This window comes from Trichomycterus rosablanca, chromosome 16 (genome assembly GCF_030014385.1).
Source record: "Trichomycterus rosablanca isolate fTriRos1 chromosome 16, fTriRos1.hap1, whole genome shotgun sequence".
NCBI classification, from domain to species: Eukaryota; Metazoa; Chordata; class Actinopteri; order Siluriformes; family Trichomycteridae; genus Trichomycterus; species Trichomycterus rosablanca.
Window position 1 is genome coordinate 22,486,106 of NC_086003.1, and position 13,409 is coordinate 22,499,514.

The 13,409-nt window shown below is 39.7% G+C and overlaps 1 protein-coding gene across 1 annotated transcript in view; it reads right to left on the reverse strand.

Annotated features, from left to right (window-relative positions):
• Positions 1-1,625: 1,625 nt before the first annotated feature.
• LOC134330290 (neurexin-2-like) overlaps positions 1,626-13,409 on the reverse strand; it is a 395,050-nt gene continuing 383,266 nt past the window's right edge. The window contains exons 15-16 of the mRNA XM_063011349.1: positions 6,696-6,774; positions 1,626-2,061 (exon numbers count right to left, since the gene is read on the reverse strand). Coding sequence (XP_062867419.1) covers positions 1,754-2,061; positions 6,696-6,774 — 387 coding nt within the window. The 3' untranslated portion in view covers positions 1,626-1,753. The remainder of the gene's footprint in view (positions 2,062-6,695; positions 6,775-13,409) is intronic.

The following is a 13,409-nucleotide window of genomic DNA, read 5'->3' on the forward strand; positions in this document are numbered from 1 at the left end:
CTGTACGTACTTTAAGGCAAAAAAGAAATTGGCTAGAGTTTATTAAGTCTCTGGATTGCTGATTGGAATGTTGTCGGTTTAAATTCCAGCTCAAACTTGGGCAAGGGCTTTAACCCTATTAATGCTCCGAACTGTAAATCACCATGAACAAATGCATCCGCCAAATGAATACATGCAAATGTAGATGTGATTTTTATCTACCCTGTTTTACAAGCATGTAGAGGACTGGTTTCACTTATAATGCATTTGAATAAATACTGATTTACTGAATTGATAAAACAGCATTAATTTTTATTGCTGCTGTTAACTTCAGCAGACTAAATGCATATGAGATTTTAATATCACATACACTTTATTGCCAAAAAGCATAAGGACAACTGACCACGAGCTTCTTGGACCTTCTATTCCAAAACCATGAATGATATTATGAATTTGGCCCACTATTTGAAGCTATTAGAGCAGGGGTGTCAAACTCCGAGGGCCACATCTGCATTATGGTGGCCCTCAAAGGGCCGATTGTAACGTATCATGCTGTGATGACAGTCTGCCTTTTAAGTCTTGGACAATTAGTTGTTTTTCTTGGTGGCTAAATTCTGTGTTTGGTGTCACAATTCCCAATTTATACTGTATATTTATAATGTATATCTGCATTTATATTGTACTCCATTCCCACAGACACAGCCTCATAACACAAGAGAGGTACCGTTTTTTCTTCTTGAAGCACAAACTTGTATTCACTTTCCCATCTTTAATTGACTTCTCTTCCTTCTTGTACATTTTGGGATTATTTGTAAATATTTCTTAACATCACTTGTTGGAAAACACTGCCATCTGACGGGATGCAGTCACTTTGCAGGTCACAAAATCAGGGTGCATTGTGGAAGATGTAGTTTATGTACGATTTTACTGTGTATTTTAAGACAATCATACTTCTTTTAAGCTCTGTGGGCCACATAAAATGATGTGGTGGGCTTTGAGTTTGACACGTGTATTAGAGCCTCAACTTTTCGGAAAAAGGCCTTTCTCGATATTACAGGGTGGGTCTGTTGGACAGGAAGGCTTTACTCATTTCAATTCATCAGTTCTTCCACGCCAAACCATGTCTTTATAAACCTAGATTTGTACATACTTTATGTAACTGATTTAATAATTAGTAGGGGTTTCCACATACTTTTGGCCATATCGTGTATAAAAGATAGATTTAAACGGAATTCATTTTAGATATAACTTTTAAACAGTCATGAAAATGAGAAACAAAAGAATAAGATGAAATTCAAGTCACTTTGACCCGCAGTGTGATAGGAGGCTTAGAGTTGCGCCAGAAAAATGACATAAAATTTAGCTCCTATTTCAGAATTCAATTGATTTTGCATTAGAATTAGCCATCTGAATGAAAAAGTGCTGATGAGATGGTGTGGTGGGATTTCTCTCTCTTTTTCCATGGTGATTCATTAGCCTGTGAGGAGGCCTGTGCTTAGAAAACTGCAATTTTCATTGCAAAGGGAAATAATGGTATTTCATCATCTACCATGTAATGGACGATATCACTGAGATGCAATGGGGATTAATTGAAGTTAAAAATGGGCTTTTTCAAACACCCTAGATCAAGGCCATTCACTTCATTTATTAGTACTTTTCCTTAGCAACTTTTAGTAAAATTGATGAAACTGTGACAATGAGGCTTTAAGGATGAGGCGATTTCTAAAATCCCCAACCCACTAAACCCTCTCTCTCTTTCTCTCCCACTCTTCTCTCAGACATAATACTCTTTGTCCTTATTTTTTTTCCCTTTGGCGACCGTCTTGGACATGGAACCGGTCGTACCCGGCGTCTTCTCCTTGACAACTGCTCCGTTGCTCTCTGAGCCTGAGCCACGTCTCTGCTCCACCTGGTAGGATCCCTCGTCGCGGTTGCGATACTTGTACATGGCGTACAGAAGGATGAGGATGCACAGGGCAGCGGCCGCGACGATGCCCACTACCATGCCCGTGGTGCTGCTGGACTCGCGGATCACCTCGACGGCGCCTGGGAGACCCTTCTCCACCGAAGCAGAGGGCCGAGCTGTGGGCACACGAGGAAAATCGGGCGGGTAAGTTAGTCCCGGAGTGAGGCGGGAGGATGGAGCAGGAGGAAGGAGCACCTGGTCGCGGGTGTTCATTTTACCCGCTGGAATGTGTAGCTGATCAGGGTGGGAGGTCGGAGCAGGAGGGGCAGGGGGTGCATGGGTGCGATGGGAGCCAGGTTTCTGGCCCCCGCTTTTGCCCACACCAGGGGGAGGAGGAAGAACTGTCCTGTCAGTAACCATCGGGGAGTTTTTATAGAAGTCCTCATCATCAGACTCGGTCATCTCCCCTGAGCCAAAGGCTGACACCTCCATGGGCTCACCACAGTCCTCCTGGTCTGGAGGGCACGGTGGCTTTGGCTCAGAAAGAACAAGGGACTCTTTGGTGGTCTGGAGTGGACTCAGGGATGTTGGGGGTGGGGGGATAGCAGGGTAATCGGGGGCAACAGACTGGGGGTCTTGGGTGTCCATGGTAATTATGGGCAACACTAATTCACCTCCTGTGATGACAAACACAGAAACAGAGGGTAAGAATAGCAAATATTAGTGCAGGATTAACAAACAACATTACAGTTTACTTGGAATCGACAAATAAGGCTAACACTTTAAAATAAGATCACATTATTTAACAATATTCTACATTTTATATTATTCTTATACTGCAAAAAAGGTCATAATCCAAAAAAGAAAAACTGACACAAATTTACTGCAGTAGGGATGGGCAAAAAAACCTTCTAACATGGGTTGTTTAAATGGGCAGTCCTATATATACACATGCAGTCAGCTTTAGAGTCACTCACCCTTGCTAATTAGCTTAATTGTATACCAAAAATAGGAGAGAAATCTAACCATCTAAAATAAGAATTTCTACAATGTAAATAAACTTTATGTACAAATTTTAACATGAAGTGTGTCCAGGGATCAGGGATTTGCAGGAGATGGTAGCATTATGAGGGCACCAAGTCTCAGAAACTCTATAGAAACTACTACTCACATTTAACTAAACGCTACTGTTCTAGAACCAGGTTCTACAGAGATTTTTGGTTTGAAATAGGATTATTAGCTGCTCAGGTGGCGCTCTGTCTGCTGGCTGGGCTGAGCGGCCACATGAACAACGATTGGCCTGTTGTTCAGGTAGGGGTGGGATATTAAAAATAGCCGGATAGCGTCTCTCGCCTAACTAATGCAGTCACGACCTCTGCTGGCTGATTGATGGCGCCTGCACAGACGTGAAAAGAGTGCCGTCAGGGTGTGTCTCTCCGTACACAGTGCTGATCCGCATTGCACTCGTCAAAGTGTAGGTGACAAAATGCAAACGGCTGCTGCCCACATGTTGGAGGGGGCGTGGGTTAGCTTCGTTCTCCTCAATCAGAGCGGGGATCGGCATTGGTGGAGAGGAAGCATGGCACAATCGGGCAATTGGAAGCGATAAAAGGGAGAAAAAGGGGAGAAAATGCTTAAACAAAAAATTGCTAGGATTGCTAGACAAAAAAAAAAAATAAAGAAAACTTTAGGGCTGTTTTGTCATAGAAACATGTAGACCACATGAAGTACCAGGAGATGTTCATTGAACATCTGGCTACACCTGACAACTTGATTGTGGTTGGATCTCCCCCCCCCCTTAACTCAAACCCAATTACAAATCTGTAGGTTCAGCTGAGTCCACATTAAAGAGGATCTGTTCAGCTAAGAAGTCTCAATTGTACACTGACAATGAAACCCTGCCTGAGATTCAAACTTTGGAGCCCAAGTTCTCAGAGGAGGCTAGGACATTATACAGCTGTGCCATCTGAGAACTCCATTAGGGAGAGCACTCAGATTTCATTCACTGTATTCTCCAATCTTATCAGGCATTAAAGAAAGTCTCAGTGCTGTTATGTCAGCACAACTAAGGTTGTGATAAAACTTTAAACTTAGATTTCTCTACTATTTTTAGTGTACTTTACCCCATTTTTACCAAAGATGTAAAGCTGACAAATGTTATTTTTTTTTATAAATTATATATTGAATTACATCATAAAGCTAATATTTAAGTCAGTAATAGTTTAGACTGTTATGATATGTTGTTCAGTAAAGAAAAATGTGTGTCAACTTCAGGATAGGTAACTCCATTAGGTTTCATTGATTATTTTTCTATAACATTACATACCTTACATACCTACAAACCTGCAAACTATATCTTTGTCACAAAATAATGGATATAAATACACTTAAAAAAACAGCATGTGTAATTCAAAGATGTTCGAGACGCAGCTTTGAAGGACTGTTTGGAAATATACATGAATATATCTCTCAAATCACTGTTATATACAGTATCTGTTAATTCACTGGTCCACTAGTCTGGCCCATCCCTAATCTACATCTGCCTAATGTAGATACATTGCACAAGTAGATGAATGTGTAACTGAATAAAGATTTTAGTCTGATTCCAATCTGGTAAAACAAAATATCAAACCATGGAGTTTGGGTCACTTACATCAACAAATAGGCCGGATGATTTTTGCATGGAAAAAAAGCAAATTACAAAAAACAAAGCTGTGTAAGATGATCCCATACAGTTTTCTTCCCTTTTATTGCTTTAGATCTACATGTGGGCTAAAATGAGTGTGAACATAGTGGGTGATCTACTCTACTCTCACTAATATACAGTGGAAGTCAAAAGTCATAAGACATGTATTTATGGCAGTCGATGATGTTGCAATCTGTTTCTAACACATTTGAGTTCTTTGTGGGCTTTCTAAACTTGCTGGATAAAATTATACTTATGGAGGGAATAGTTTGGTCATGTAGAATGTCCAGTATTATTATTTAACTTTGTGTTTGTTTGTTTTATTAGGATTTTAAGGTCATGTTTTACACTTTGGTTACATTCATGACAGGAACGGTAGTTACTCATTACACAAGGTTCATCAGTTCACAAGCTCATATCAAACACAGTCATGGACAATTTTGTATCTCCAATTCACCTCACTTGCATGTCTTTGGACTGTGGGAGAAAACCGGAGCTCCCGGAGGAAACCCACACAGACACGGGGAGAACATGCAAACTCCACACAGAAAGGACCCGGACCGCCACACCTGGGGATCGAACCCTGGACCTTCTTGCTGTGAGGCGACAGTGCTACCCACTTAGCCACTGTGCCACGCATACAAGTTAGTTAGTAAGTTAGTTTAAGTTGCTATTATAAACCCACAATTAACTTAACACAATTTAAAAACAACTGTTTTGACAAACAAAATAGCGTGTTCCATGTGTTCCAACTTTAGTCACCGAAAAAGAGCAGATGCAAAAATCATAGTTCGTCATAAAATAAATGTCCCTTACAAGTATGTATGTAAACTTTTGACTTCAACTGTAAGTACAAATTTCCCTCTGTATTATTTTGAACAAATACAAAATAAATATATGCTTTAAAAAGGTTAGCAAAGTTTGTAACAAACTAATTAATCTCCAAACTTTTGCCACATGTCAACTGTTGCTGCATGGTAAATTAATAACTTGGATAGACAAATCAATAAGGACTGGGGGAAGACACTTGTGTTTAGATAATTAAAAATACATCCAAATAAATAGTACATATTCCTTTCATGATAATGCAAAAAGAAACACTCTGATGTGTTAATCAATTAGCTGAAAATAATGTAATATAAATATCATGGAACCTAATCACTTGGAAATTAGTAAGAGAAGGTCAGAGAGACGAGTCTCAGACGCTCACATTTACTAAAGAAATTGGAATTTAGAGCTAGCCATGATTCCGTAAACTCAACGTTGTAATAGCTTCAGCTTGAAAGGTCATTTCTGTCTATACTTAAAGTCTTAATTAACAGAAAGGTGTAGCACAGAACTGATGGTTAGATTTATTTATAAAAGATAACACAGTAAGTACACTGAATTTGCTCCAGAACAGCTTTTTAATGAACTACTGTGAGTAACAGGCTGGAACTCTCTGACATGATAACTTTAAGGACTGAAGTTATTCCTATTAGTGGAAGTGGTAGACGTTGGTCCATTTTTAAAAATTGTTTTTATTTGTTTTTATTTATTTATAGTAGTGGGCAGGAGATGAATAAGGAAAGCCTGGCCTGCCATAGCTCTCCACTCACTCAGAAATAAGGGCCAATTACAATGACTGCTAAAGGTATGTGGATACCTAACCATGGGCTTCTTGGACATTGCATTCCAAAACGATTGGCATCAAGTTGGCTCCTCTGTTTGCAGCTAGAACAACCTCTATTTTTTAAGAAGGCCTTCAGCAAGATTTTGAGGTCTTTGAAAGCTTAGATGCCTTTTAAATGGTAACAAATTTCCAGTATTTTGAAATAGAGGACCCGCTCAGAAAATCCTAATTTAATGACTACTTTTTGTAATGAATAGTTTTAATAGGTGCAGAGATCATAGAGAATGATGTCAGGTATGCTAATGACAGGCTAGTCATTTAGTAAACCCACCCCAATAATCACTTAATTAGATTTTAACTTAGATTTTGCCCTTACTTACTATATATCCAGACTAACACAGAGGGCTAGCCATGAGTCAGTAGATGTTAAGCGTACACAATAACACAACACTGGAGTAAATCAATACTCATCTGGAGAGCTGTAGTGCTGTTAACCTTTCCTGTTTACTCACCTGTGCCAGGTTCACACTCCTCCAGGTCCTCATCATCACTGGGGCACTCTGCTGACGCCACCAACAGATCGTCAGAGTTCTGTACAAAGATGACACATTTTGAAGCGCATTAGCTGATTAGATATACAAACAGCTGAAGCTTAAAGTATTAAAATATTTAGAAGTAGTTGAAAGGTTTTGGTTGGCTTAAATTCTAAGCAGTATGTCTGGCTAGGGACATCAGTCAAATAACACTATCACCTCAGTAATAAATAGTGGTGGTGGGAGTATGATGGGACTTAAAGAATCTGACAAAATTAGAGGTCATGTGTTTGTCACAAACACTGATAACAGACATAAAACCAAGTATATACACCAATCAGCCATAACATTAAAACCACCTCCTTGTTTCTACACTCACTGTCCATTTTATCGGCTCCACTTACCATATAGAAGCACTTTGTAGTTCTACAGTTACTGACTGTAGTCCATCTGTTTCTCTACATACCTTTTTAGCCTGCTTTCACCCTGTTCTTCATTGGTACATACAGAGTATGTATTGTTTAGGTGGTGGATCATTCTCAGCACTGTGACACTGACATGGTGGTGGTGTGTTAGTGTGTGTTGTGCTGGTATGAGTGGATCAGACACAGCAGCGCTCCTGGACTTTTTAAATACCGTGTCCACTCACTGCCCACTCTATTAGACACTCCTACCTAGTTGTTCCACCTTGTAGATGTTTAGTCAAAGACGATCGCTCATCTATTGCTACTGTTTGAGTTGGTCATCTTCTAGACCTTCATCAGTGGTCACAGGACGCTGCCCACGGGGCGCTGTTGGCTGGATGTTTTTGGTTGGTGGACTATTCTCAGTCCAGCATTGACAGTGAGGTGTTTAAAAACTCCATCAGCGCATCATACCAGCACAACACACACTAACATACCATCACCATGTCAGTGTCACTGCAGTGCTGAGAATGATCCACCACCCAAATAATACCTGCTCTGTGGTGGTCTTATGAGGGTCCTGACCATTGAAGAACAGGGTGAAAGCAGGCTAAAAAAGTATGTAGAGAAACAGATGGACTACAGTCAGTAACTGTAGAATTACAGAGTGCTTCTATATGATAAGTGGAGCTGATAAAATGGACAGTAAGTGTAGAAACAAGGAGGTGGTTTTAATGTTATGGCTGATCGGTGTAATTACATATGCCTGATAAGGATAAAGTGATGGTAAAAAGACAATGAATGAACGTGCTTCTTGACATTTCCTGTGTTTTAAATGTGATCCGTTTAAAAACTACATATTATTTCACATTTTAATAAGAATTTTTAAAGATCACTATGGAAAGCTTATTTGTCGTTGGTCAATTTGCATAATTCTAATTGGTGGCTATTCACGCTTCGTTCATTGTGAACGCCGTCAGAATTTCTGACTGCACTATTCATTTAATGTCAATAAGGAGACGTGAGCGTAATCTTATTAGTGTCCAATTCATTCTTTTTTAATTTAATGGTGTGGAATTCCAGCTGTCACCATACTCAGAGTCTCCATCATACAAATGATGTGCGGAATACAGAGTGCGGCTGTGACGTCCGTTTTCTTGGGGTAAAATGGGGATCAGTTTAATATTCTGTACACAAACTTCATATTCATAAAACATGTAATTGGATCTGGGCTGTGACTGATTTTAATGCATCAGTTTGTTCTCTCCCATCACGAGGTCATAACAATTTCACTTTTCACTTGGACAGGCACACCACTGTTTATTGGGGCATCATCTAGACCTAACAAGCTAGGCATGGAGTCAGAGAGGATTCTTATTGATGCTGACATTTATATTGCATTTTCACTCCTGCCAAATTCTGCAAGTACATTCATTTCACAACCTGAAAACAAATGTAAGCTCTGAGTGGACCGTGACCTAGAGGAGTTAATAAACAAAAACAGTGTGCCAAGCTGTGTGGTACTCTTGAATTGAAATATTAATATTTTATGTGTTTTGTCCACTAGGTTTTGGAACAAGATGACATTTACTTCCATTCAGTCATTAGGGCATTATTAAAGTGCACTGAGCACTGATTATAGGCGATAGACTTGGGTCACACTTGGTGTTCTAATTTATTTAAAAGGTGGTGGATGGGGTTAAGGTTAGGGCTTTGTGCTTTGAGTTCTTCAGACCAAACTCAAACCATTTCATTAGTCACACATCATATTTTCTTTTGTAGTTTGGGTCACCTAAGGGTCCCTAGAAAATAATGATGCATATTTAGGGTGCATATTTTAGCTAATTCTGAGAATTGAACATTCCTCCGCTGTCTGTGTTGTTTACCTATCTTCTACATGGCCATCAATGAACTAAACTGCCAAAACACCATTGCTTGCACTGGCTGAGACCTAGCAAGGAAGTGTCACTGTGTCACCACAGCAGGACTGGTGCATTGTGAATGTGCAAAGCAGAATGGTGCATAGGTTGGGTAAAGCGCCAAGAAGCAATATGTATCAGTTGATGAATGTACTTGACCGGGATAAGCTGTGGTCAGAGGTGGAAAGTAACAAATAACATTTACTCGCATTACTGTAATTGAGTAGTTTTTTTGTGTACTTGTACTTTTTAAAGTAGATTTTACAACCAGTAATTTTACTTTTACTTAAGTATGTTTTGTATTAAGAATTGTAATTCGCTACATTTTAAATAACATCCGTTACTGAGTAAAAAAAAAAACGCTAAAAAAATTGCGTCTGGGAAACTGCTGCAGTGAATTGTTTGTTTATTAAAATTTTTACGTCATGTTTTACACTTTGGTTACATTCATGACAGAAACGGTAGCTACTCATTACACAAGGTTCATCAGTTCACAAGGTTATATTGAACACAGTCATGGACAATTTAGTATCTCCAATTCACCTCACTTGCATGTCTTTGGACTGTGGAAGGAAACCGGAGAACCCGCAGGAAACCCATGCGGACACGGGGAGAACATGCAAACTCCACACAGAAAGGACCCGGACCGCCCCACCTGGGGATCGAACCCAGGACCTTCTTGCTGTGAGGCGACAGTGCTACCCACTTAGCCACCGTGCCGCCCCTGCAGTGAATTCTGCGATGGAAAATAAACTGGTGCTAAAATAAAGGAGCTGTAATCTAGGTATAGAATAGGGAGGGAAGGGTGATTTTAAAAGTTTAACATGTTTGGAGTTTAATGTTTCGTTATTTGACAACATAGTCTGATGTCAAAGAATGGCAAAGTTTTGTCTTACATCTTGAAGGTTTTCTTTGGGTCATTTAGTGAAAATCACAACACCTGTAACCTTGGCTTGTTTTGAGTTATGAGATTTGCAGTATGATGTTGTTTGGTATTTGTTGGTGATGAAAAGACATTAATGGCTGTATATTGAGTTATTTTGAGGGAAGAATAAATTTACACTGTTATATAAGCTGCACACAGACTACTTTTCATTGTGTCAAAGTGTCATTTTGTCAGTGTTGTCCCATGAAAAGATATACGTACTTAAATATCTGCAGAAATGGGAGGGGTGTACTCACTTTTGTGATACACTGTATATATATATACTGATCAGCCATAACATTAAAACCACCTCCTTGTTTCTACACTCACTGTCCATTTTATCAGCTCCACTTACCATATAGAAGCACTTTGTAGTTCTACAATTACTGACTGTAGTCCATCTGTTTCTCTGCATGCTTTGTTAGCCTCCTTTCACCCTGTTCTTCAATGGTCAAGACCCCCACAGGACCACCACAGAGCAGGTATTATTTAGGTGGTGGATCATTCTCAGCACTGCAGTGACACTGACATGGTGGTGGTGTGTTAGTGTGTGTTGTGCTGGTATGAGTGGAGTTTTTAAACACCTCACTGTCACTGCTGGATTAATGCCATCTTCAGTGGTTATACAGTTTGAAAAAGTTTTATGGGATGGTCTGTACTAAAATGACATTACACATCCCTAAATGTTTTAAATGTTGTATCAACATGTTTTTTTTTTTCTATTATATTTTAATTAAAAACAACTATTGTGAGATACTGTATATCCACTTGTCCTGTTTGCATTACACAGAAAAGAAACCCTTTCCTGTTAAAAAAGTAACTAAGCAACGTTTACTCTGAGTACATTTTAAATGAGTTACTTTTTACTTGAGTAGATTTAATTTACTGTTGGATATTGCTGCTGTTTAGTAACAGGTGAACGTACTTCAGAACGTTATTGTACGCCATTACTCCAGATTAACATTCCACCTCCACCAAGCTTTACAAAATGTATCAAGTCATTAGAATTTTTTATTTAAACTATTTTATTTGGACATCCTCGGGTGCTTTTTAATGTTCCCTATCACTCAACAGCCACCAGTTTGGAAACACTTTCTTTTCCAACTTTATTTTCATGAGCTGTGGCTCAGTCGATGTAACTGGACATGTCAACATGCTTTGAGATGAGCAATTCTCTTCAACTTCTAATTGCATAAGCACAGAGCTGCCAAGGACTGGCGAGTCTAGCATGCTAGCATGATTGATCAGTGAGACAGTGCCAATTCTTACACCAAGCAGGGCCAATCAGCTTCCAGTCCATGGCTATTAACAGATTGTGGCATTGAGGCCTGGACAATAGGCCGAGCATTTTTTCCTTTGCACCTTTCCAAAGCACCACAAGTTCCATTATGTATAAATGCTAAAAAACTGGTAAACCAGGTGATTACTGGTAATAACTTCATGTTCCCTTTTTTGCATGGTCCTAATTTTGGATTTGGATGTAGTTAATTTGCCTGTGCACTTCATCAACCTCTGGCAGGAAGGTTGCAGGCTAGCAAATGTCCCCTTCAGCAAATTCTAGCAGCATTTTAACACCAGCCAGTGGTGGATTCTTAGAGAGAATCTGTTGTGAGTTTGGAGGACCATACTGTTCTCAATTTTATTCTCACACTGCTCAGACTGTAGGATTTGCTGTTGCAAAGGCAAAGAGGTAATACCCTAAATGGCCTTCCCCCCTCAGACATGGCCAGTTGTGTTTGTTAAGGGGCCAGGCCAAGACTAATGGAGGTCTAGCATATTAGACTGTTGCATCACATAAGCACCCAAAGGTATGTAACCAATTATGTTTAACTAAAGGAGTGTAATAAGCTTTAAATACAACTAATTGTCCCAGTCCATTTTTATACAGCCAAGAATATTTGCAGTGCACTTGTAAATGTGTGTGTTGCCCTGTATTACACTATTTAGGATGTATTCCTGATTCATGCCCAGCGTTTCCAGGTGGCACCAGAGCTGCTCTAATCTTTTTATTATTATTATTATTTTGTTTATGCATTTTCTTCCCTTTTTCTCCCTTTTTAGCACGTCCAACTGCCCAAATGCATCATGCTTCCTCTCCACCAATGCCGATCCCCACTCTGATTGAGGAGAACGAAGCTAACTCACGCCCCGACACGTGGGCAGCAGCCGTATGCATTTCGTCACCCACACTTGACGAGTGCAATGCAGATCAGCACTGTGTACGGAGAGACACACCATGACAGCACGCTTTTCCCGTCTGTGCAGGCGTCATCAATCAGCCAGCATTAGTTATGAGAGAGTCCCTATCCGGCTTTTAATATCCCACCCCTATGTGAACAACATGCCAATCGTTGTTCTAGTGGCTGCTCAGCCCACCCGGCAGGCAGAGCCGAGATTCGATATGATGTATTCGAGATACCAGTTCTGGTGTGTTTTAGTGTGTGTTTTACCAATTCGCCACCTGAGCTGCTCTAATCTTAACCAGAACGAAGCAAATAATAAATATAAACCTACTGAACGTTAACAAGGATGTTTAAAATCACTGAGCTTGTCAGTACAGCCTACCGCTAATTATTATCTATCGAAACTGCATGTCTGAGGCTGCATACTTAATTGTATCACTAACTATGGATGTATTTAAAATAACCAAATTGACTTTCTATAACATAAAAGATATCACGACCTTCAGCGTCTTTATCGAGATGCTGCTCCAAGCTGAATATATGCAAATGTTCTGCTCTCATTCTGCGCATGAATATTAGACTGACAGCCGCTTATTGATGGAACTGGAATTAGCATGCAGACTGGGTTTTAACCAGCTGCTGCTAAAAGGAGCTTATTAGTCTCCGGCTTCATGTGACTCCAAGCACGCACTTGATGACATTATGAAACGGTGAAACCCAACCCAGAAGATAACTTCCACGAAGTGGAGGGGAAAAAGCACTCTTCTAAAAGCTTCAATTGTTTTTCTATTCTATTTCCTCCCCACTACCGTTGTGGAAATAAAGACTTATATTTTATACGCTTTTCATTCCCTCAAGTATTGATTTTCTTGAAGGCTCCTAGAGCTGGAGAAATGCTCTGGATGAAAAGATCAAATGTTCCCTGAAAGTCTTTATTTCACCATTAAAGTCTGTGTTCGCCATTAAAGCCCAGGCACCGTCTTTATTTTTACAAATGAAATGCTAAAATAAATTTGCTTTGGAGTATGATTAACTATGCACGCGGGAATGACTCTGATTTTCCGAGCCCCTGATTAAAAGACGCACTGCAGCATTAGCTTTGCCTGGCTGCATCTATTAAGGCTTAATTAGTACCTCTCTTATCTGCAATTCTGCACAATGCATATGTGTTTAATAAGACACGTTTATGAAGTGCTAGAAACGCTGGATATATTTAATTTTGTTATGTGTGTTAGGTTCTGACAAACGCAGCGTGACTAATT